General features: G+C 45.0%; 1 protein-coding gene across 1 annotated transcript in view; it reads right to left on the reverse strand.

Annotated features, from left to right (window-relative positions):
- Positions 1-2,294: 2,294 nt before the first annotated feature.
- Positions 2,295-22,742, reverse strand: part of IGSF11 (immunoglobulin superfamily member 11) — a 102,137-nt gene continuing 81,689 nt past the window's right edge. The window contains exons 2-7 of the mRNA XM_064644409.1: positions 9,727-9,890; positions 8,342-8,549; positions 7,406-7,561; positions 6,262-6,384; positions 5,880-6,030; positions 2,295-5,130 (exon numbers count right to left, since the gene is read on the reverse strand). Coding sequence (XP_064500479.1) covers positions 4,680-5,130; positions 5,880-6,030; positions 6,262-6,384; positions 7,406-7,561; positions 8,342-8,549; positions 9,727-9,890 — 1,253 coding nt within the window. The 3' untranslated portion in view covers positions 2,295-4,679. The remainder of the gene's footprint in view (positions 5,131-5,879; positions 6,031-6,261; positions 6,385-7,405; positions 7,562-8,341; positions 8,550-9,726; positions 9,891-22,742) is intronic.

Raw genomic sequence — 22,742 nt, forward strand, 5'->3', positions numbered from 1 at the left:
GCCATATATTAGTTATGAGTTAATGTGAGGGCCTGCTGGGTTTGCTCAGAAGTGAACTTGTGAAAGGCATGTGCTTCCTCAGTTTTTCCTATCGTGGAAATGTTCAAGACCCTCATAAGAAAATCTGCTAAACCGTTTTGGGTTCACTTGGTGTTGGCAGACACACACACAGGCTCATCCACTTGCCTACAAAGCAGTGGTGCCATGGCTGGGAAGATCCTGGTTGGAGTGAAGACACAGAAAGGCACTTGCATGCCTTAAGTAGATGAGACTGGGATGCAAAATGTTGCTTCTAAGAAAAATCCAGTAACCTGCAAAAACTTACCAATGTACTTGACGAAACTCTGATTATCCTGAACATTCCTCCAGTATAAAAAACATTTATTTGATTTCCTCTGCCCAGTTCCAAATTGATCACCCAGTTACCTTGGACCTCGGTGTCATCTGAGGTACCCTGATTTGAGGTACTCTTCATGAGTGCCTAAACCACAATGTGAGGAGGATTGATCTCCTGAGCATTCCCTGTCCTTATGGGGAAACCAGGCAGTCTTGGACAGGGCACCATCTGTTAGACTGGCTTCTGCTGGAAACTCATCTGTGTTCCAGCAAGACTGTGTTGAAGTGCATGCATCTGACTAATTTTATTTTTTTTTTTTTAGTTCAGATGAATCAGCAGATACAAGTCCAAAAGCTGTGTAAGTTAAAAAACCTTCTAGCAGTTTACAGACTACATTTCCCAAATATTTTAAATTGATCTCTCCTCTACAACGACCTCTAAAAAGATGTCCACTTCTAAAGTGTGAAGCATCCTCTCATAGTTATTTCTGTCTCAGCACTCAAATGTACAGTTAACCCTTGTGTTAAAACAAGTTCCCCTCTCATATTCTTTGGTAGAAATTGGTATAACTGACAGGTACCAACATTTAAAGTAACATCCATGGCACCCACTGATGTGGACAATTTCTACTACACAGATGGGGTTGAAGTCTGTCAACAAGCTCAAGCATTTCAGTAGTGACTTCCACTTACAGCTGTAATAGCTTGAACCTTTGTTTGATTTTTAATGATAAATTAAAACTCTGGAGCAATACTAAGTTATCTAACTGGTATTTTTTTTTTTTGCTAGATATTTGTATTGCAGCAATGCCTCACTAGGTACAATTTACAGATTAAAACTCCAGCATATCAGGTGCTGCACAAACCTAGTAAACTATCCTGCATCTTAGGAAATTCTGCTATAGATCAATAGAGACGTGCAGAAGAATGATGTAAAGGGCAAACCAGTGGCAAGGAGTGGATGGTATAGCAGAATACTGACAGTGCTATCATGGGAATAAAATATAAAGATGCTATTAATGTCATATCAAGATTGCACAATCAAAAGATGAACAATGGTAACACTAAGATTCCTATGACAACTTTCTGAAAATGGCAATGCAGTCTTCTTATTTACAGTAAGGTCCATAGCTGAAAACACATTTACAAGAGTATTTTAAAGTAGATGTTGAAAAATGAGAACATGGTGCATGTGCAGCAGGGCTGAATTACCATTGCTGTTGGATCTGTAAGTTTCTTGTTTTAATAATCACTCTCTGATTACCTGGGGGATTTTAGAAAAGAAGTAGGGAAAATGAGAAGAAAGAAAATGCTAAATATTTGGCAAAACATCAGGTTGCCCTAACTAATAATAACCTTCTGGTAGCAGCTGTTGATACAGACTAAGAAGCGTGTGCTTCCCAGTCCCCTTATGCCCTGAAAGTGTGAATGCCCAGACACTGAAATCTCCTGTGCTCTGTCTATAGGGATCAGCACTTCTGTTAAATTCCTGACGGTTCCCCCCATCAAACTTATCCAAAAGCCCAAGAAAGTCAGTAATTGCCTTAGATTTTGAATCTAGTATGGACATGCCATTTTTTAGATTGGAAAATCAATATGTGAGCAAAAGTTAGCCATTTTAAAAAAAAAATTAATTTCTGACATCACTCAAATCAGCAAAGGGTCTCCTCTGTCAAATGACAGAAAATAAAACCTACCTTTGTCTAGTGAAGTAGAAATCTTCCATGCCTGGGAAATCGTCCCTTCAAGGGCAATGTGTCAGACTATTATGAGTGAGTAAAACAAGTCTGTAGTACCTGGGCTCACTACCAAACTGGCTGGTCCAATAGCATGAAGCTCTTAGTTGCATGGTCACTGCTTACTGCCAGTCAAATCAAGGATGAGTATTAATAGCCAAATTCGTTGTAGTTACAGAATTAGATAGGGGGAGGAAAAAAGCAGCAGCAGGCAGTCAGAAGTCCTTTTTTTATATGAATAAAGTTTTATTGAATTTTATACAATTAGAAAGAACAAAGAAAGAGGAGCAAACAGTCTTATGGAGGGTAGGAACAAGAAGAGCTTTCCCAGTAGAGGAGGGCGCCTGCTGAGGGCAGTGTTCCTGTAAATGTCACACAGGGGTTGTTACAAAAGCAGAGAGAATGTGTCTGAGCTTTTCTTTGTTGTTTTTTCTCCCCTCCCACATTAGGGTTTCTAAAGCCTCTCTTCTTCCCCTGTCAATCTTACCACCCAGCAGCAAAGTGAGCAGATAGGCAGGAGAGAGGACTGCTCCAGTGAAATGTGTGTGCACACACAGAGCAACTACTGCCAGCCTGCACCACTGCAGGGGTTTGCACCCATTCCACCCATTCTGGATGGAGTTGTGTAGAGGGGGAAGGAAAGGAAGTTGGATTTCTCCCTCTCTCTCTCTCTCTCTCTCTCTCTTTTTTTTTTTTTTTTTTTTTTTTTTTTTTTTTTTTTTTAAGCAAAGAAGGCACAAAATCTCAGCCAAGTTTCAAACCTAGTGCTGCTTGGGAGCTCCCAGCCTCCCAAAAAGCCAGTGTGTCCATATGGGAACCCAGCCCTCACCTCTTCCTCCTCTTCCTCAGAGTCTGTGCTTTCATTTGAAAGGTACTGCTCAGGTAGAAGGCCCTGCCCAAGGTTTGTGCACTGCTAGGGAAAGTAAAGCCGTGCCAGGACAAGGAAAGTGGGGATGAGGAAGAATCTGTTGGCTTAAACAGACCCTTTTTCCAATGTGAGCACTATTGAAAGTCACCTGTGATTCCCCACATTGCTTTTCCAAGAGCAGACCTGTGAGGGCTCTGGTGCTTTTGGAGGTGATCATTGCTTTTTCCTGTGCAAAGGTTGGTGTTACATGGGAGGGCCAAGACATCCATACAGACATAGCCTCTTCGAGTCAGTGCTCTCTAGGAGGCAAAATCCCAACCCTGAGTCCAGCCCTCCAAATGGCATCAGATTCCTTCAGAGGTTTCAACTCTTGGCTTTGATTAAGGCTATTTAGTTGCAATAGAAAAAAGTAGAGATGCCAGCTACAACCACCTGCCTGACTGCAAGGAGATGGCAGAGCCACTGGCAGATGCCACCAGTACCAAGTCCCGGGACACTGAGGGAAGGAGAGACAGAGATATAGCATGTGGGCCTCCATTAAGCCTCAGCTTTCTAAAGAAAGGTATTTGCATACAAATCCTGCCAGCCTGTCTGTGCACATGGGAGAGCAGAAATGAAATCTCTGATGCCTCTGAAGGCCCCAAGACTGCCATGTGCCCTCCATGCTGGCCAGCCCTGGATATCCTGATGAGCAAAACCCACCAGGCAAACATCAAAGCTGGGGTTTGAAGTCACTTGTCCTAAACCAGAGCAGCCCAGGGGAGTGGATGCCTCATGAACCTGCTTGGTGCTTACCACACCACCCGGCTCCTCTCTGCCTCCTGAATAACCCCAGCAACACCCCAAGAAAAGAAAAAAAAAAGAGATGCAAGCCCTATAGCAGCAGCAGCAGTGACACGTGGAGTGTCTCAAGGAAAGATACTCACATGGCTTCATCCTCCACAGCTATAAATAGGGTTCTGGTGGCATCCCAACCTAATGCAGGAAAAACACCCAGCCTGAGAAGGACCTGCATGTATCTGTGTGTGTGTGTGTGTGTTTGTCTGCGTGTATATTGAGGTGGGAGAAGAACCGCAAAAAATAAAGACAAATTTTCCCCAGTCCACGCCCTCACCCAACCATCCCCTTGGCCAGGCTGGTGGTTGTGCCTTCATCTTGCTCCTCCAGCCTGTCTCCCATGCCCCCTGAAATCGGGCCCCAGTGCACTATTCTCCCTAATCTGACAGGCAGAGGCAGGGCCATGGAGTGGGAGCTGGGGCTGCTCAGCCTTCCCTGCCCAAACGCAGGCTGTCGTCCTCTTGGAAAAAAAATAGCAATAACAACAGAAAAAAATTAATATATATATATCTCCCTGAACCTCCCTGAAAGACCCAAATGGATGGAATCAGTCCCCAACAAAACCAACAGGAAATAAAAGCAAAAGTTCCCTCCAAGGTCAGGTCCAGGTACATATCCCAGCTGGGGCCCAGCAGCCGGGGAACACTTCCCGACCTCTCTGCTCCTCTGGCTTTGGCACATCTGTGGTGTCCATCAGCAGGAGGAGCTCCAACAGCTGTGGGGAAAGCGGCTTGGACAGGGCTGTCCCACCAGCTGGCAGTGGCCTCAAGCAGGGAGGACAGGGTGGAGAGGTTAAGTGTGTGCCCCCCTTCTGCCTCACTGCCTTTCAGGAAGGAGTAGGGTCTCTTCGCCCCACCAGGTATGAGAGGCTCCTTGCTCAGCTCTCAGCAGCTGACACGGTCCTACACAAGGGAGCCAGCCCGGCTCTGGGCGGGCACCATGACGGGAACAGCCCCGATCCGCTCCAGCGTGGCCTGACTGACTGCATAGGAACGGGTGTGTGGCAGCCGTGGCTTCCTGCTGACTGAACCATTGCTCCGGATCACCTCCTGAGGGGACGGCGCCGTGCTGGCCGTCACCACCAGTGTCTTAGGAGGAGCCGGGGATGGGTGGCCGCCATTGGCATAGACAGGGCGGGCACTCGTGCTCCCTGAGCGCGAGAAGGGGGGCTGGTGAGCGTCGTTGCTGTTGCTGAAGCGGGTGAAGGAGTCTGTGGCGTGGTTGGCTTTGGGGTCATTCCAGTAGCGGCTGTTGTAGGTGTTGGAGGAGGTGAGGGTGTCGTTCTCTGATGAGGACGCGTCAGCATGGAACGTCTTTGCGGCAGAGGAGCATTTGGGTGGCAGGTCATCCTCCCTGGGAAGGAGAAGGTGTGAGAGCACATAGAGGATGCTGCCTCACTTGCCCAACACCGCCCCCACCACCACAATGCTGGGGTGAAGGAAAGCACCAACGTGAATCAGTGTTGCTCCTTGACCTGTTTGCTCCCCCCTCTGTGCAGGACCCACCTCTGTGCACATTAATTGCTCCATGTGACTATCACTGAGGGAAATGACCCACGGTCTTGTGTCTAGAGGGACAAAACCAGTGGTTGTCACAGCCACTGATACTTGGCAGGCAGTCAGTATGACTGTACAATCAATGAAGCTGATCCTCAAGGGAGCTGCAGGATGCTACCAGAGGGAAACCCTGTGATTGTAACATGAGAGAATATCACAGCTGTATCTCCAGAGCTTTTCAGCTATCACTGTCTGGTGTTGTGGGTGAGGATTCCAACCATGCCACTCTCCTATGGAGCTAACAACATCAAGTCCTCTCCCTGTTGCTGGCAGAGGGGTTGAATCAGATGACTTTTAAGGTTCCTTCCAACCCATGTGATTCTATGAAGCCAAAGCTCTCATTAAAGGCAATACTGAAAAAAAAGATGTGTTGTTACATTCTTCATTTTCTCTCTCCACTTTCTAGACATATATGGACATCTTCCCCTGACCCAGGGGAACATGCCCAGGATTAGCAAGAATGAGATTTCCAATTCCCTTCCTGCCAGCAACAGCTTTTGCTGCGTGATCAGAGGTCCCCTGCCATCAGCTTTCCCTCACCCTTACCTTATCTCATTTGGAATTTCCTCCTCTTCTTCTTCTTTGTGTTTATTTTTCCAGTAGAATAGTGCCACGGCCACCAACACGATGCAAACAACGAGCACAACGGCGCCCGTGGCCACCGCTCCTGCAATCAGGCCAATACTCCGTGGGTGGGCTGTGGAAATGATTGAACAGAGCATAGAGGAGAAATCAGGGATTGGCTGTGGCCATCCATGAGTATTTGAAGCTACTGTGGCTTGAGAGGGGGGAAAGGCAATGTTCCCATTCCAGGGCAAAATTATCTTCTGACAGAGAGGCACATGGTGGCTCACAGCAAACATGGTTACACACTTTACTGTCACAGGACAGAAGCTGGTGGCCAAGTCTCCCCTGGCAAAATACTTACGTGCAATGACTTGCAGGTCCAGAAGGCAAGTGCTGGTTCCAATGGCATTTGAAGCCACACATTGGTAAAGACCTGAGGACACAGTGCTGATATTTCGGAGAGTGACAGTGCCCTGGACTTGGTCTAGTCAGAGAGAAAAGAAGGATTTAAATCCCTCCCCCCCTTAAGGAAAACCATGAAAAGGCAAAGCCAGCAAATAGAGAATTTTGGTGTGAGACTCTTAAGAGAGAAATAAATTAGGAAATAACTTTGAGATGGAAGCATTTTGCGTGCACAGATACACACAGAGACAAGATTAGGTCTTAAGGAGCTTACACTAGATGTTTCTTTTTCTTCTGATAGATGAATTTCTGCAAATGAAAGCTTGGCATTCTCAGTATTGTGTGATAACAGGGAAGAAAGAGATGTGAAAAAATATATATACATAGATATATATGCATATATCCATATCTACTTGCTAAATTCAATCTTGCTCTGTAGAACCCCTGCTCTCCCATCCCTGGGCTCCCCTCCCCCTGCTCTGCTAATTTTCCTCATTCCTGAATTACCTAAAACTGAAAGCTTGCATATTCTTAAAATACAGCAAGATAAAGGGCAAAAGCACAGCTATCACTTGATCAGGACACCTAGGCAGAAATTTTATGGGTGGGACTTGAGGCTGGGAAATACCAGTTTGATCAGAGCCTTGCTTTTACACACATCTGAAAAGCAGCTCTGGCAGTAATTTATTGGAGAATGGTGGCCTCAGTGTAAGAAGCTGTCACTGTTTTCCTGGGATGATTCTGCCTCTCTTCTTCCCCTTTCCGTTCTATGAGCATTTCATTTGGTTTAAAATGCAGGTGAGTTGACAGCTGAGATTTCCAGTCACATCCCATCATCTAGCAACCACTTTCTCTCTCTCCCATCCAACTCAATCCTTGTTTTTCAGTGGGAACATGTTTCTGTACAGAAAAACACCATGATCATTTAAGTGACCTCTGGAGGGTACCTAGTCCACCATGGGCTTTAGGAATCTTCGTTCCAACAAAATGACCATGCAAATGATGGCAGACACTCAATGAGCCACGCCACCTCTGGCAACAAAGACAAAGGAAAACCCAGGCTGTCACCTGGGAAATAAGAGGATAATCAACAGAATGAGCACCTTGTGTGGCAGTTGGGGGCAACTTGGGAACATTGTCCAGTTTCTCCCAGAGGTATGTTGGTCGGGGAATGCCTTCTTCTGAGCTGCAGGTCAGTGTGATATCGCTGCCCACGTCCAGGGACCCCTGGATTCTGCAAAGCGGGGCAGAAGGAGGAACTACGAGAGAAGAGGGGAAGGTGATAGCATATCAGGAAATATAACCAAACAGCGGAGTGCAGGCTCACTCTGGACACGTGCTGCTGGGGAAAGCAAGGACACCGGCACAAGCTGACAAGGGGACAAGAGTGAGGCAGCAAACAAGAACCCATTAAGGTTTGGGGGGTGACAATTCACACAAAGATTCCTGACCCACCAGCCCATCAAGGTTACAGACTTTCACAGGACCCAGCTCCCTTAGATCTTTCCCTTGAGAAAAAGGTGAACATTTCTGTCTTTGAGATAACAAGGATGGTGAGAGCTAACAGAGCTGCAGACAAAATTTACTTTGAGTGGGTTTTGCATTCATATCCCTAAAATGGCACTCACTCTAGAGTATTTAAAATCAAAGGGAGCATCCAGAACCAACTGCTTTCGTGAAAAGGAAGAAAAGATCTAAAGTAATCATCTTTTCTTGTTGCTATGCACAAAACTCTTACAGTTCCTTCAGCTGTCCAGGATGCCCTTGTACTTTTTTCATGCTTCTTTGCAACTCCGTATCACAATCCCACCACAAAAACTCTCTCCATCTTATTTTAAACTTCATTATATGCTACCTGCATATGGAGTCTGTCTGCCCTACAAACTCACACAGTAGCCACAAGGCAGCCTATCCCTCACCACAGGGTGTGGGCTCCAATGCATACACTACCATATTGCTCTGTTATGATGCACTGCCATGCACAGAGGATCCCCTTGTCCCTGTTCCTCCCCTCTCCCCCATAATACCAATAAACACACCCAAGACAGTAAGTCCAATGACTCCAATATTCCTGACGCCTCGGTCGGGAAGATTGTTGACCAAACACTGGTATGTGCCAGTATCCGATAGCTGAGTGTTGTTGATGAAGATGGAGGCACTGGTGGTTGGCATTGTCACAGCAAACCCCACTCTCCCATAGAACTGAGGTGCACCACCAAAGATCTGACCCCCTTGGTAGAGAATAACCTAGAAAAGAAAGGAAGGCTCAAACAACACTCTGCAGGAGCTGAGCAAGAAGGAAGCACAGCAAGCAAAACATGGGCTTCCAAAGCCAAAAGGACAAGTTACTAAAGGATCTCTGAATAAACAGACCTAAATTTATATCCTAGCAGAGGTGTTTTCTCCAAAAGAGGAACAGACTCTGTAGCACATTTTATGTCAATAAAAATGTTCACAAAGGTAACAGACAAGAAAGATACCCAAATCTTCTGACATAGGTGGATAGGTAATACCAGCCTACTTCATATAATAGTCACTACCCATCTGGTCAGGATTGATGTACAGAAACAGAGACTCTCTGCAAGTCAGTGAGTACTTTGCTGAAAAGTATCTGCGCAGTGGACAGTATCATTTTGAGTCTCAGTCAGTAAGATCCTGCCATGATTTGACACTGCTCACTGAAGATCTTTGGGATGAACTGAATGACAGGCATTGCAACCTTTGAACCTGCACAGTGTCTACCAGTCAGACTGTACTCAGACCAAATCCCTGAGGAGCAAGTACTCTCCACTGTGGGTTCTCACACTGAATACAAAATGCAATGAGGGCAGTGTGAGCCAAGACAGATGTATTTCAGCGAAATGGCATTCTTCTGTTGTCAGAGTACGTGGGCAAAAAACAGGCCAGCAGATCTCAGGTTATGATTCTTGTGCCCACCATGATACACTCTCATTTGCTAATGTTCGTAAGAATGGACTTGCATAAGCAACAGACAGTGAGAAAATAAGAAGGGAAGTTAAAGGGGTGATAAGTCTATGAGAGGTTATGTGTTACGGGACATTTTACACAGATTTCACAGGTTTAAGGCTGCAGCTACTCCCAGGCCCTCCAGAAACCTGGATTACATCCCCTGTGCTCTTTTGAACACACAAACCACTAGAGGTCCAGGGCAGCAATACAGTATCACATACACCTGCCCCAGTTGCACATCCAGCCAAGGCAGCCAAGAACACAATGTGCATCTGCTAACTGAGCATTGAAGAAATCAGATTAATGTAAGATCCAGAGGGCATGTTCAGCAATGAAGGGATAGTGAAATTCTGGGACAACCAGAGACTCAGCATTGTAAAGGGTATACATCCCAAAAAAGGTGGGGAACGGGAAAGCCTCAAAGAAATACATACTCCAGTGAGAAAGGACCTACCTGTTGAGGTTGGTTGGCATTAGAAAGAGGAATGACCATCCAGATGACATTAAGGTTAGTGAGAGCAGCGTTAGTGGTGAAGGTGCAGGGCAATACTGCTGTCTGGCCTCGGGCAACCTGGATACTTCCTGAACTGACAGAAACCTCCAGAGGACACACCAGACCTGGAAAGAGAAGGACACACAGTTCAAAGCACTGCAGGTGGCCCCATACACTTACAGGTCATGACATCAGCATCCTATTCTTACACAGCTGTACCTTACCAGCTACTTAGGGCTAAAAATAATTATACTCCTTCCTCACAGATCAGACTGCTCTCATGCAGATCATTTTCACAGACAAATGCAGATAGGTGGTCCTTTAAAGTGAGAGCACTCTGGTTTTAGAGTCTATGAAAACAACTGGGTTGGCTTTGGTGGCAGGGAAAGAAGTAGAAGAGCAGCCAAGTTGTGTCTGAGAGATAATGAAATATGTTTTCAAACCCATCAATACCCAACATCAGTGAAACAGAAAAGGAAACTGCAGTCTTCACCAAGGGGTAAGAAAAGAGAAACACTGTTCTCCCCTGACTTCTAGGCCTCATAAAGTCCAGCATGACCAGAAGTATTTTAGTGATATTTTTATTTTAAAGGGTTAAAAGCCAAAATATTTTCCAGTCTAGGCATTTCTATTTAGCTGGTGAAAAATGACTACTGATAATGGAGGATCTCACAAAGTTTCACTAATTTTCCAGCATTTCCACCATTCACTTCTTTGCTTTCCACACAATCTAGATAGAGCTCAAAGCCTGATAGCCCCAGCTACCCAGTACAGCAGCTCAAGGCTGCAGTTTTAAGATTGCAAGTCACACAGGGAAATCTCTCCGTTCTTAACACCAAAATCTTATCAAATGAACCAAGGAGTTTCCACCACTATTTTGAGTAGCACTAGATCTTTAAAACATTTTTCCCCACAAAATCAAAATAGTGACTACAAAAACTATGTCTCTATATGACAGCTCACCATCTTCTTGTTCAAACCATGTGAGAGGCTCCTGGAGGAGAAAGCAAGGAGTTTTCAAGCTCCAAGATAATATCAGAATACTGTTAACACTCAGGTGCAGTCTGTGGGCCACCCTATTCTCTTGCTGACTCAAGGAAGGGCTGCCAGCAAAGTTTCTATTTTCTGCCAAGACACACTGTTTTGCTGAAGGTGCAATGTTTCATGAGAATAGTTTTCTATCTGAACTACAAAGAAATTGAACAGGCTAATGTCTGAGAAAAAGCTGAGTGGTCTCCCACATGCCTGTCTGCTGCGATCCTTCCCACACTACCTTAAAGAGATGGTGTGCTCAGAGGCTGGAAGTGCTGACCTTCAGATGATACAAATACAAATTTTCTAGCACTTGAACAGCCTATGATGTGTTCCAGGGTTTGCACTGACTGTTCTGGAGCTGCAATACCCCAGGACATTGTGAATACTCAAGCACCTCCTCTGAATTTCTATTCCTTCCTCCATATCTCCCATCTCCAAAGCCCCAGGTAGTTCAGGGAGGCTCAAAAATGCTTCAGAATAGAGCTAGACAAAATTCCACTTCAATCTCTCCAAGTGAAATTCAAGGGAAAGTTTCTTACTTTGGGGAAAAACAAAAACAAAAAACCAAAAAAACCCACCACAAAGAAACAACAAAAAAAAACAAACAAAAAACAAACAAACAAACAAAAAATTCCAAATTTCTTCACAGTTTTGGGACATATTTAAAAATATGGAAAATTTTGGAAATTCGTAGGGAAACATTTCATCACCACTGATAACATCACAGAGAATTAGGTGGCTGGATGAGGAACAGCTGGTGAAACCTTAATCCACCAATCTCCTATGCAAGGCTCTCAGCAACAAGTAAATAACTTGAAAAGCCAGCAGTAACCATCACCCTTATTACAAGGCGCCTGCCTTCCAGTTGTGTCTGTGGGCAACATTCTGGGAATGGATTTGGACTTCTCACTTTCTTATGGCCAGGCAGTGGCAGTAGCCCAAAGCCCAGAATTGATCCATGTCAACTTTGGAGATGCCTCCTACTGAATATGACCCTGACAAGGAATTGTTTTCTGCAGGCCTAAATTTGAAGGAGGTATTGCCATGACTACTCGTCCAGCCTGGCATCACCCATGTGCTAAACAGTGTGCAGGGATTCACAATGTTTTGAACGTTTATTGGATTAACCTCTCTCATCAACATGGTGCAGAAAGCTCTTCTGTCATATTTGGCATAGATTTAATGAGCAGCTCTCCACAAGAGGAAAACAAATTTCTCATCTTCCTTGGAACAGCAATATGTGTTCTTCAGTCCCATCCCTTATCCCTTCCTTTTTTACCCTCTAAGAAAACCCCACACATTCAAATTATTGTCATTCAGAGAAAGTAATACTTAAATGTGAGTATTCACTAGGAATAAATTTACTGGAAAAGTTACACTTCATAGTTGCCTTTGCAGGGTTAGTTACATCAATCACTCAATCATCAAGACGATGAGATCTTCATGCCTAATCATCCTCTTGCTACTCCTAATATTTATTATTAGTTGATTGTAAACATCCTGCAGAATAACGAAAACACTAAAATACAACATACATAATTTAATCACTGTAAAAATAATTTTCAATACATTTGAGGATTTCCCAATCTACTTATGAACAATTTAAAAAAAAAGAAAAGGAAAGAAGACATATATTCCTTTTGCTCCCGGTACCCCACTCATCATCCTGCAACACCCAGTAATCTCCTCCCCCTTTTAAGGCACCACAGCATCCCTTTTAATTTTAATGGCATGGAGCAAGGGAGCACTAAGGAATTGCTGAGGTCTCCATCAATTTCTTTTGCCAAGAGGAGCTGCTTCGAACCTGGCTTGCAAGATGGACACCCACACACACACTATACTGTCCTGTCTCTGTCTTGCCAAAGCACCGGGCAAGCCAGCTCCTCAGATTTACCTTTGCCTCATACATCCCAGAGTTGCTCTTTGGCCTGGGATGTATACAAGGCAGGCAGCACTCAAAGACAAGAACTCTTTTTGTTAAGCTAAATGGCATCTGCAGGGCTACGGCTGGGGAAAACACACACAACCTCTTCTGACAAGTAAGCTTAGACAAGGCGACAGGAGAGTCAGGAGACCAAATGTAGGCAAAGTCCTCTTCCACCAGCATAAACAGGAAGGTGGCTGGTGTGCTAACACAGCTCTGGGGGGGCAGTACTGCAACAGAACTCCTCTCCCAGGGAGACAGCTGAAAGAGCAAAGATCAAATCCTCTTCGAAAGCTACAGCATCTCAAGACTACTAGGAAACGTAACACATTTACACACGCACTTGTCCATCTATGCAAGTGTCTGTGTGATTGCATCCTTCTACACCAATACTCATGGCCCAAAACACAGATGGATGCACACGAAGTCACATACACTTATAAACCTGTATGCCTGGGAAGATACATAGTAGAAAAACTCAGCCAAATTATACACGTTTAAACATTTCAAAATTAGGAGTTGCAAAAATGTGGCTTTGCATTAATGCAAGAGGAGAGAGGTAGGGGAGAGAGGGAGGAAGGTATTTCAAATTTAGCATATCTATTGGGATAAGAATTTTTCAATTCAGCCTAAGGAATGAGAAGTTGAATTCCCTTGAGTAGATATAAATGCAAATATAGATATATGCACACACATACAGCCCAGTCTACTGAGTCAAATTACACATAAGAGGTCAGAAAAATCAAGCAAAGGATGTTGTAAAGGCTCTCCTTTTGCATAGTTACACAATCCAGATATTTTCTAAGCATTCAGAAGTTTAATGACTTTTGAGAGACAAGGAATCGATCACCACCAAACCGTCTCTCAGAATTGGATTACAATGGCCATTACACTCTCTCGTATATGCAGTCTCTTTCTTACTTAGTAATTAAGCATCCCTGTAAGCAGCATGCCTGGAGGAAGAGCAGGGTACACCACTGTCAGCAGAAAGAGGAATGGGCCCTTCCTGTACGTAGGACACTTTGATCTTAGCTTGATTCAGCAAACGATGTTCTCCTTTGATCCCGAGGCAGCAAGCTCCCATCACTAATTACAACAGATGTTCCATTTTTCTGTCCCCTCTCAGGGAACCAGTCAGCAGAACAATGTTTTGGCTACAGAGGCACTTTCAGAATTTCTTCATATTTCCAAGATCAAGTATCATTCTGGCAACAGATTGCTGTGATTTCATTTTTGATGGTTCACTTCTGTTTTTTCAAGTGGCACACTCAGCTCCCTCCCCTGCATTCATGAAGGAGTCCATGTAGATACTTCATACAACATGACACAAGCATGTAGGACACAGTCCCACAATGACCATTTGCCTCCCTGTTGTGTATAAGGAGTCAGATGCTACATGTTTGCTAGCTGTCTTACAAGGGTTGCAAGCCTCAGAACCCTAAGAACATACCAGATACAGTGAAGCTGAAAGACATGGGCATATCTTAGCACTTGACTCCTTCTAGTTTGGCTGAAAATGTTCCCAGCTCTCACTCACTGCCACATCTCTGCCAGAGATCACCAGCAAGACCAGCAGATTACCTTGGCTGACAGCCCTATGAGTGAAATAAGGACTTCCACCGTGATCACATCACTAGGCCAGGTTGTAACTTGAACAGCCAGCGTACAATCACCAGTCCATATCACCATGACGGCAGATGCTCAGAGACCACAAGGCCCACAAGGCTGAGACTGTGCCTTCAGGAATCACTGTGGCTATTTCACTCTGTTGAAGCTGTGCTAAGGGCAAGTCCTCCTCTGTTGGATCACACCCAGCACCTGGTTTTCAGAGGGAAACGTGCTCACCACTGGCTGGGTTGCAGTATAGCGCAATAGAGAGGGTCTTCCCCCACTATATTTATCTTCAGAGTGTTCATCTCCCAGGACCTCAGAAAAATAGAAGGTTTTTTGGAGGATCATTCATATCATGAAAGTCAAGTTCCTGCCTTGCCTCACCTTCTGACGGACACTCTCTACTTTGCAAGTACCCCCTAGAATTGTTGGTAAGTCAACAGCTTTTGGCACCTGATAGCAGCAAACTCCTGATACTCAAAGGCAGAGGCAGGGGTACAGGTTCACTCTGCGGTGCTGGCAAGCCAGGGAAGCAAATGGGCAAGGGAGGAAGGAGGGAAGAAGATGTGAAAGGCATGGAAAAAGCTTCAGCTGTCTCCATTCTGCATCTCCAGACCTCAAGGGAAAACATGCAGAAATGTGTGTGGCTGGGGGGAAAATGAGAATAAAACTTCAAGCTGTATCAGTTTGCATCTGAAACCCAGGGAATGGCTGAAATGGCTCCCCCACCCCCCACCCCCTCATCCCAGAGCAATTAGCAATCCTGTTGCCACATGCTGGGGAAGATACCTTTGGCAGTATGACATTTTAGGTCCCTCATTAGAGAGGCAAAGATGAGGTCACACAAAAGTTCCAAGAAAAGGGTAGAAACACAATGTTCCATCTGGCAACTGTAGGCTATGGAGGGAGAAACTGCAGAGCAGTCTCATTCCTGAGATGAAAAGAAAACAAGGAGCTGTGCCTTTGGCCTGCCTCACAACTTTGAGTCTGGGAGCAAAGATACCTCCTGTGCCAAAGAAGAGGAATATCTCCCACCCTAAATGAGCTGAGGTACATTGCAGACTCAACACACTGAGCAGCAGCAAAATCTACAGTCCAGAAAGGAGAGACTCACAGCTGGAGAAGACAATGACAGATGCCAGCAATACTTCTGTCACAGGACCTGCTTGTGCAGCAACTGGAAGGAGCCTGGCTTGCAGTTGCAAGCACGGATGACACTGAAGTTATCCAGACTGATATGACAGCATTCAAACTGGCTGCTCATCAAGCTGCTTGAGTACTGGTCTTGCCCATTCTCACCAGGGAATGAACATCCTACTTCATTCCAGATGTGCTATAGTTGCTAGTTCAGAATCTGTCTAACCAAATGCAGTGTTTATCTGGTCTAGTATCTGGAGGCAGCTTGCAGCAGACTCCATCCTGCTTGTAGAACCTGCATCACCAAACACTCCAATGGAGCACAGATCTTGAACTTGAGCCCTGCAGTGTTTCTTGCCAAGAACTAGACTGAGTGATCAGGGACGCTGGCTACCCATAAAACTGGTAACACTGACCCTTCTTCCTTGGCATTTATAACCTCATCTGAAATACACAGAAAACTAGCAGGGAAACATCCTGTTGACCACCCCCCTGTGACCTCAGCTGTTGACCTGGTGAGCAGCGGTCACTACCACCCCTGCCATCTTTCCTTTTAGAAATAGGTCTTTCTCTGTAGGCCGGTTGGGAGGATGATTTCAAACAACTGGCTGATTGAGGTGACATAAAGCATATCTCCCTGTGCTGACCTCCCCAACCTGCAGCCATAGGCAGAATGAAAATTGGACTTTCAGACCAAAAAAAGGCAGGAAAGCTTTTAGCTGTACATACTTCAGGAATGGTGTCAGTTCTCTTCCATGTCCTTGTCAGAGGAGCTGGACTAGCTCTTGCAGGGGTAGAAAAGGGGCTCTCATGACACACTGAGGAATTTGATTCCTTTCCTATTTCTGGGACAGACTCCCTGGGTCCTGCTGACCAAGCCAGTCAGCCTCAGGTATTCTCAGCGGGTCCCCATTAGTGTGAGATCCTCGTGTGCTCAGGTTTAGACCTCAAGAGTTTGATTTGCTGAATTGCTGAGCCCTCAAATCTGCTAGGGGAATCAAGAGGGGCTGTGCTCTCCAGGTAGCAGAGATCACATGATGTTAAGGTCTCTGAGCATCTGAACAGTGCTTTTCCAACAGATCTTAATGCTTTTGTTTAATTAGTCACAGTCTTGAACTGCAAAAGAGTTTTCTGAAGTGTGAGAACATAATGTTTGAGCAGCTTGCTAATATGTGCTGAGTGGGAACAAGAACCCAAATCTGGTTTACAGATGCAGTGTCAGGGGGCCAATGACCCAAATGGTCCTTTCCAATTCTAGGCTCCTGCTGTGCTCCCAGTACAGGCTTCTCTTATGTGTTTCTATCAAGCCTTGCTGAAGCTGCCAGGGGAGCTGCCTTCTTCACAGCTCCTGCTAGCTGGGATGGATGCCTTGCATCTTTGCTGCCCTGAATGCAGTATGCATGCAAGTTAGAGGCAGAAAAACAACTGCATTGTATTATAGCAAGATTATAAAAATACAAAGGGACAACAATAGAAACAAAAATAGCATCTACAATGACATTAGCTAGGATAAAACTAATCAATCGCTGTGCTCTGGGCATGCATTAATCCCCTTCCATGGTTTAGTGTTGCACAATTAAGTACATTATGGAAAGTTTAACACTTCCTTCCGACGCATGCAGCACTGGCTGGAAACAGAAACTGCTGCGATCTGAGCTGGCAGTCCTTGAATTTACAGCATTCACAGAGGACTCAAGGAGCAGCTGCACTACTGAGGTCGGGGAATTTTTTGCTTTAGTAGATGAGTAAGGCCAGAGAGGACCCAAGGGGGAACAGAAACTCAAGTGCTCGCTCATAGTTTCCCTGAATTGAGAGTGGAGGGGTATGTAAACCTGATTCAGCCCATTCTGTGGGACCATTTGGTGTTGATTTTGTCCATTCCTGACTGTGCCCAGAATTGGAGTCATCAGTGACTCACACCTCCAGGACTAAGGTGGGTAAATCAGGAGCATGCAATCTGTCTACAGAAGGTGGCTTAAGGCCACAAAGAGACAGCATACACAAGGTACAATCAGAGTGGTGTGTCCTTGCAACAGGCTGCCAGTCATTTCCTTCCCTGCTCAGGTCCTCCAGAGATGCCTGAAGCATCATTTTCCAAATTGCAGGCACAGACAAGGGGGAAAGCAAAAGGTTAGCTGGGCACAGAAAGGTATCTTCCTATTCTTTGTCTTCTACAAAGTTGAGACTGGCAAACACAGTTCTTTCTCCTTTGCTCCTATTCCTGTCACAGATCAGCTCTAAGGAATCCTTTTGCAGGAACTTAAGATGTTGTCATCCTCTGCTATTTGCCTTGTTGCCCAGTACAAGGTTATTTTGGCCTAAAGCCAGCAAAGGCAGAAAGGAAGCTGTGCCTCCCTCTCACAGCCAGGCATGAAGCAGCATAACCTGCTGAGGAAGGTGTGGGGATAGGTTAACTTGCTTTGCTGTGAGAGGGGAAAGCTGCATTGCAGACACACTGTCCTGTTCTGCTCACTGCTGTAGTAGAGGCATTATCCAACAGTAATGAATGCCAAGGGATGGAAGCATTTTGAAGGACCACAGCCAGTTACTTTAGCTGAAGTGACTTGGAGATGAAAGCTTATCAAATGTTCATATAAGCACATTTAAGGTGAGAAGCTCAGCTTGAGTTTGCAAAAAGCCTGCAGCAACAGCTCAGAGCTGCAGACTTTCCCATTCATCTAGCTCAAATGCCAACTTAAACCTCCCACATCCCTCCTCTTAATTATCTTACTGCTTGTCACAGCACACCAGAAAGGAAAATGCACCTTTTACACAAAGATTTTTACCTACATTTCCTTAAAGAGGAAAAAGGCACAGAATTGACTGAGAGCAGCAAAGGCATACATTGGCTTCATTTTCCTGAAGCAGGTTGCAAAACCTCACAAGAGCCAGCTCTTAACATTTGGAAAGCATCACCATGGCCAGTTATTGTCTCTGAAAGCATCCTCAAGCATCCCCATGGGTATCTGTAACCACACCTGAGGCCAGATGAGCCCAAACATGAAAAGTACAGGATGAGGATGCATGGGATAAATTGAGAGCTGCATCTAATTTGCTTACCCCAGAGCGTGAGTCTAATTAGAGCTCTTCCCAGGATCTAAAAGCAAAAATAGGCTCAAGTTCCCCCCTCCCTGATCCCATTTCTTTGCTAGCATTCTCCCAGCACAGCCCAGTCAGCAGAGATGTGTCACGCTGCGGATCAGTGCCAAGTGCTGGCAACAACACGTGACATTGCTGACACAGCAAAGTTGTCTCCTTCAGGAGAAGGTATCCACTGGTGCCTCTGCAAGAGAAATGTATCTGCTCCCAAGACTGGGGAACAGAGAGTCAGGGTTAGGAAGCTGAAATTAAAACAGGTCGGCAAAGCTCTACTAAGACACTCACTTCTATTTTCTATTTGCCGAGACATAAAAAATACATTAACAGCCCAGCAGCTTTGTAAATGATTTATGGTTAAAAGAATAAATTTCTTCCTTCTCTGCTGGCAAAAAAAAAAAAAAAAAAAAAAGGTTGCAACAGTGATAAACTGCTTAATAAGGGAAAACAACTCAAGGTTTAAATATGTTCAATGGTATATTGAATGGGAAGGACAGAGCCCATAAGGAATGAGATTAAAGTCCAATAAGGGGAGCTGGCACAGGGGAAGGCAGGATGAATGGGTGCGCAGGCTGGAATATACAACTTTTGTGTGGTGGGGAAAAGCAGGAGCATGGAGTGCAGCTGCCTGAGACAACCATTGTTAGGTCAAATTCCAGTGCAAATAGTCTCAACCAATGTTTCAACCAACTACTTTTACCCAAAGCACCAAGAGCTATGTTCATCCTCCTCCAGAAGGAGGAAGAGCAGAGGGTGATTGACAAAAAAGAGACAGAGCTTTCCCTATTAGGCACAGGCTGGGTTAAGATCCAGGGACATGCTGTGTTGTGTTTCCCTCTCTGATGGCACCACTGACATCATCTGGGAGTCCTTCAGGAACCTTAGGTGGTCACATGAAACCCAGGGTTTACTGGTGCTGCTGCATCTTCCAGAAATAGCAAAGGCAGCAAGACAATGGGAAGACAATGCATCCACCCACCCAGATGTTGATGGGCTCCACAACAAACAGGAGTGCACCCACACACACAGAGGTGCTGTATGACGCAAAGCCACTGAGGCCACAGCAGGGCTTGGACGAGGACTCCAAGAAGGTGGGGCTTCCTTTGTAGGCAAACTGCTCTGCAAGGGGGAGAGTGAAGGCTGGGCCAAACCTAGGTCGGGTTGGAGAGGAGCTGGGGGCACCTCCTGGAAGGAAGGGCTCAGGGTGAGGACTGTGAAGCTGCAGTAGCAGTATGGGAGCTGGGATGGTGGTTAAGGAAGTTTAGGGGACCATGGACAGTGGGGTTTGGGAATATGAAATAATTCCCAAGAAATGGCCTCACTTCTCCAAGACAAATGCAGGGGAGCTCCTCCAAATAATTCCTGTGGTACCCACCTTACCTGTCTTGCCCTGTTACCAGGATATTCCAGAATCATCATCACCCCATGACTGCTTATGATGATAGCCTAAGGGGTGTTATGATGAGCTGGTTCCTTAACAAAGGGCTGCCTAAGACACGACAAAATAAAATTAAATAACTGAAAATGAAAACAATCCCCAAGGAGACAGAAAGCAGCCCTTTCTGAGAAGAAAAGTGTTCATTTATAGACTGATGTTATTCTCCTTGAAGTCAGGAAGGACTGTCACCAGAACGAGTGTTAGATTCTTAAAGGATCTGGTCGAGCAATCCCCAAGTTTTGGCTGAGGCAATGCCAACATGTTGGCTATCTGTTTTGTGTCTTGTGCATGAAATGCTCTCATCCTATGCAGTTCACAAGCTTTGCAAGTGCAAAGATACTTGGCCAGTGGTCTTTGTTTTTCACCATGCCTTTGAGCTCCCTAAAAGTTTTCCTGCTCTGTGAGTTGACTGTGCACCCTGCTTCACCAAGGCTGCCACCTGCACAGCCAGCAGACTGCCCGCATGGAGCTGGGGCTGCTCGGCCAGACACTAATGCCCAAGAGGATTTGATATGTCCTAGAAATTCCACTAAAGGCAGTTAAGTTAGTGGAAATATATTTAATGTTTAAAAACTAAGCACATGTGTAAGTATCTTGCCAAATTGAGGCTTAAAGGTCTAATCACATTTGCATCCATTTTAATAAAAAAATTCCTGCGGCCCACTGGTAGGAGAGAGAGCCTTTAAGTGACAGTGTGCAAAATCACAATGGAACTTCCCTGTCTTACATGTGTTGCTCCAAACAAGACTGACAAAAGCAGTCGAAGTGTCCAAAAGCAGTCAGATTGAAACTAGTTTTCATGGGCATATTCAAAGACTTTAGACTTCCATATCTTAAACTCTATTAATCCCAAACTACTTTGAATTTAAAATTATTAAAATTATTAAAAACAAGCAAACAGAAAGGAAAAAAAAGGCAGGCTCTTTTTCATTTAAATTGGAAAGAAACGAAAACCCAAATTTGTCTTTTGCTCTGGCAAATGTCAGGTCAGTAATTGAATGTTTCAGATTATGAGTTGAGCTGTCTGAAAGAGGTTGTAAAAGGACAATTTTCCACTGGGAAAAGAAGAGTTTTCATTAAAATCAAAATAGGTTGTAAGAATATCAACTTTGATGACATTTTCAGTGAGTGAAGACAAAATGAATTACTTTGACTTCCCCATTTAATTATGGTAATATTGGCACACTTGAGTTCAATAAGGTAAAAACACTTTATTTCAGTCCATTTAAACTTTTGCCATATATGTAGATACTACATAAATTCTGACTTTGCATAATTTTATGCAGTAACAGTACAGTGTATACAAACGTGCATACTTAATATGCTAGGGCCTTTCAACATTATATGAATCATATCTTTTCCCAGTGGAAATCTCCCTTGATTTTTGGTCCTTCTATTAAAAGATCTGGACTCTCACTGTGATGGGAAATGAAACAGAGAGGGTACATTAGGAGTTGCCTGGAACAGACATCCAGTTTGTTACCAGCTTTAGGTACAAACAACTCCCTCACGATCTTCTCACAGAAACACACAGAGTTCTGGAGATATAGATGTTTCCATGTGAAGTTTGGTCCTCATGTTGCTCAAATGGCCAGTGTCAAGCACAAAGACTTCCACACATAAGCCACAGGAACACATCTCTTTAAGCACTTTGCAGTCCTTTCTCAGAATGAGTCAGTCCATGCTCCCTGTCCTCTGAAAGTACCATCTTCCCCACCTCCCTACACCAAAACCCAAAGCTTTGGTGCAAGTGCTGCTGACTGTCCAGCCACTTGGGCTATTCATTCTCACATCGTATGGTGGAAGCAGGACAAATAGATGAAATGTACACAGTCAGATTAATACAAATCTGCTGTCCATCTGCAGTGTGTCCTTTTGGCATGTGGGTAAGTACCAGCACAGGGCTCAAAGGGAAAGAAGTCCCAAAGCTGGGAGGCCCTCCCTGCTCATGGGGTATGCAGGCTTGAAGCATCTGCAGCTCTAAGCATCCAAGCTAAGATCACTGAGCCTGACTGTTCACAAATGCTGTGCGTTTTCACCTCCAGCCAGTGCCAGACCTCAGGCACCCTAGTTGGGTACCCAGCATGGTGCTGAAAAAACTCAAGTGCAGAAAGTTGCACTGGTAGCTCTAAAACATGACAGGAGGTAAGGCTCCTGGGCAATGCAGTCTCCATTTTGCAGTGAGGAAAACCAAGATGGAGAGAGGGTATAACTCACCTAAACACCAAGCAGCAGGTCAATGGTGAGACAGGAACAGGACTTCAGCACCTGATTCATGGCCCATGCTCTGCCTATTAATCACTCTCTCCACCACTGTACCAAGTATTAGTATTGATTTCAAATTAACACACACAAATCTTATCGAGGAGAAAAAAAATAACCAAGAAGTTTCACTATGTTTAGCTCTATTGGAGGCCAACATGATTCCAAGAGCAAACATTTTCTGCTAGCGGCCCTGCCCCAGAGCTCTCCAGGCTGGGAGGCACAAAGCAGGCTCCCTCAAGGACATGTCAAATGCTCCAAACCTCTTAAGTAGCTGTTCAAATAACATAGAGTACCATCACAACCTGCTTGAGATGCAGAAAAGAGACTTTGCAAATGCAGCTACTGCTGTTGCTGTGCATGAAGACGTGCCTCTCTCCTTAGCACCTTATTTTCTCATCCCAAGATCTGAGAGTTAACGGCAGGTGACCAAGCCTCATAGTGCTGTCTGATTTTATGCTTGCCCTCTCTTCT

Source organism: Pseudopipra pipra, chromosome 2 (genome assembly GCF_036250125.1).
Source record: "Pseudopipra pipra isolate bDixPip1 chromosome 2, bDixPip1.hap1, whole genome shotgun sequence".
In the NCBI taxonomy this organism is placed as follows: domain Eukaryota; kingdom Metazoa; phylum Chordata; class Aves; order Passeriformes; family Pipridae; genus Pseudopipra; species Pseudopipra pipra.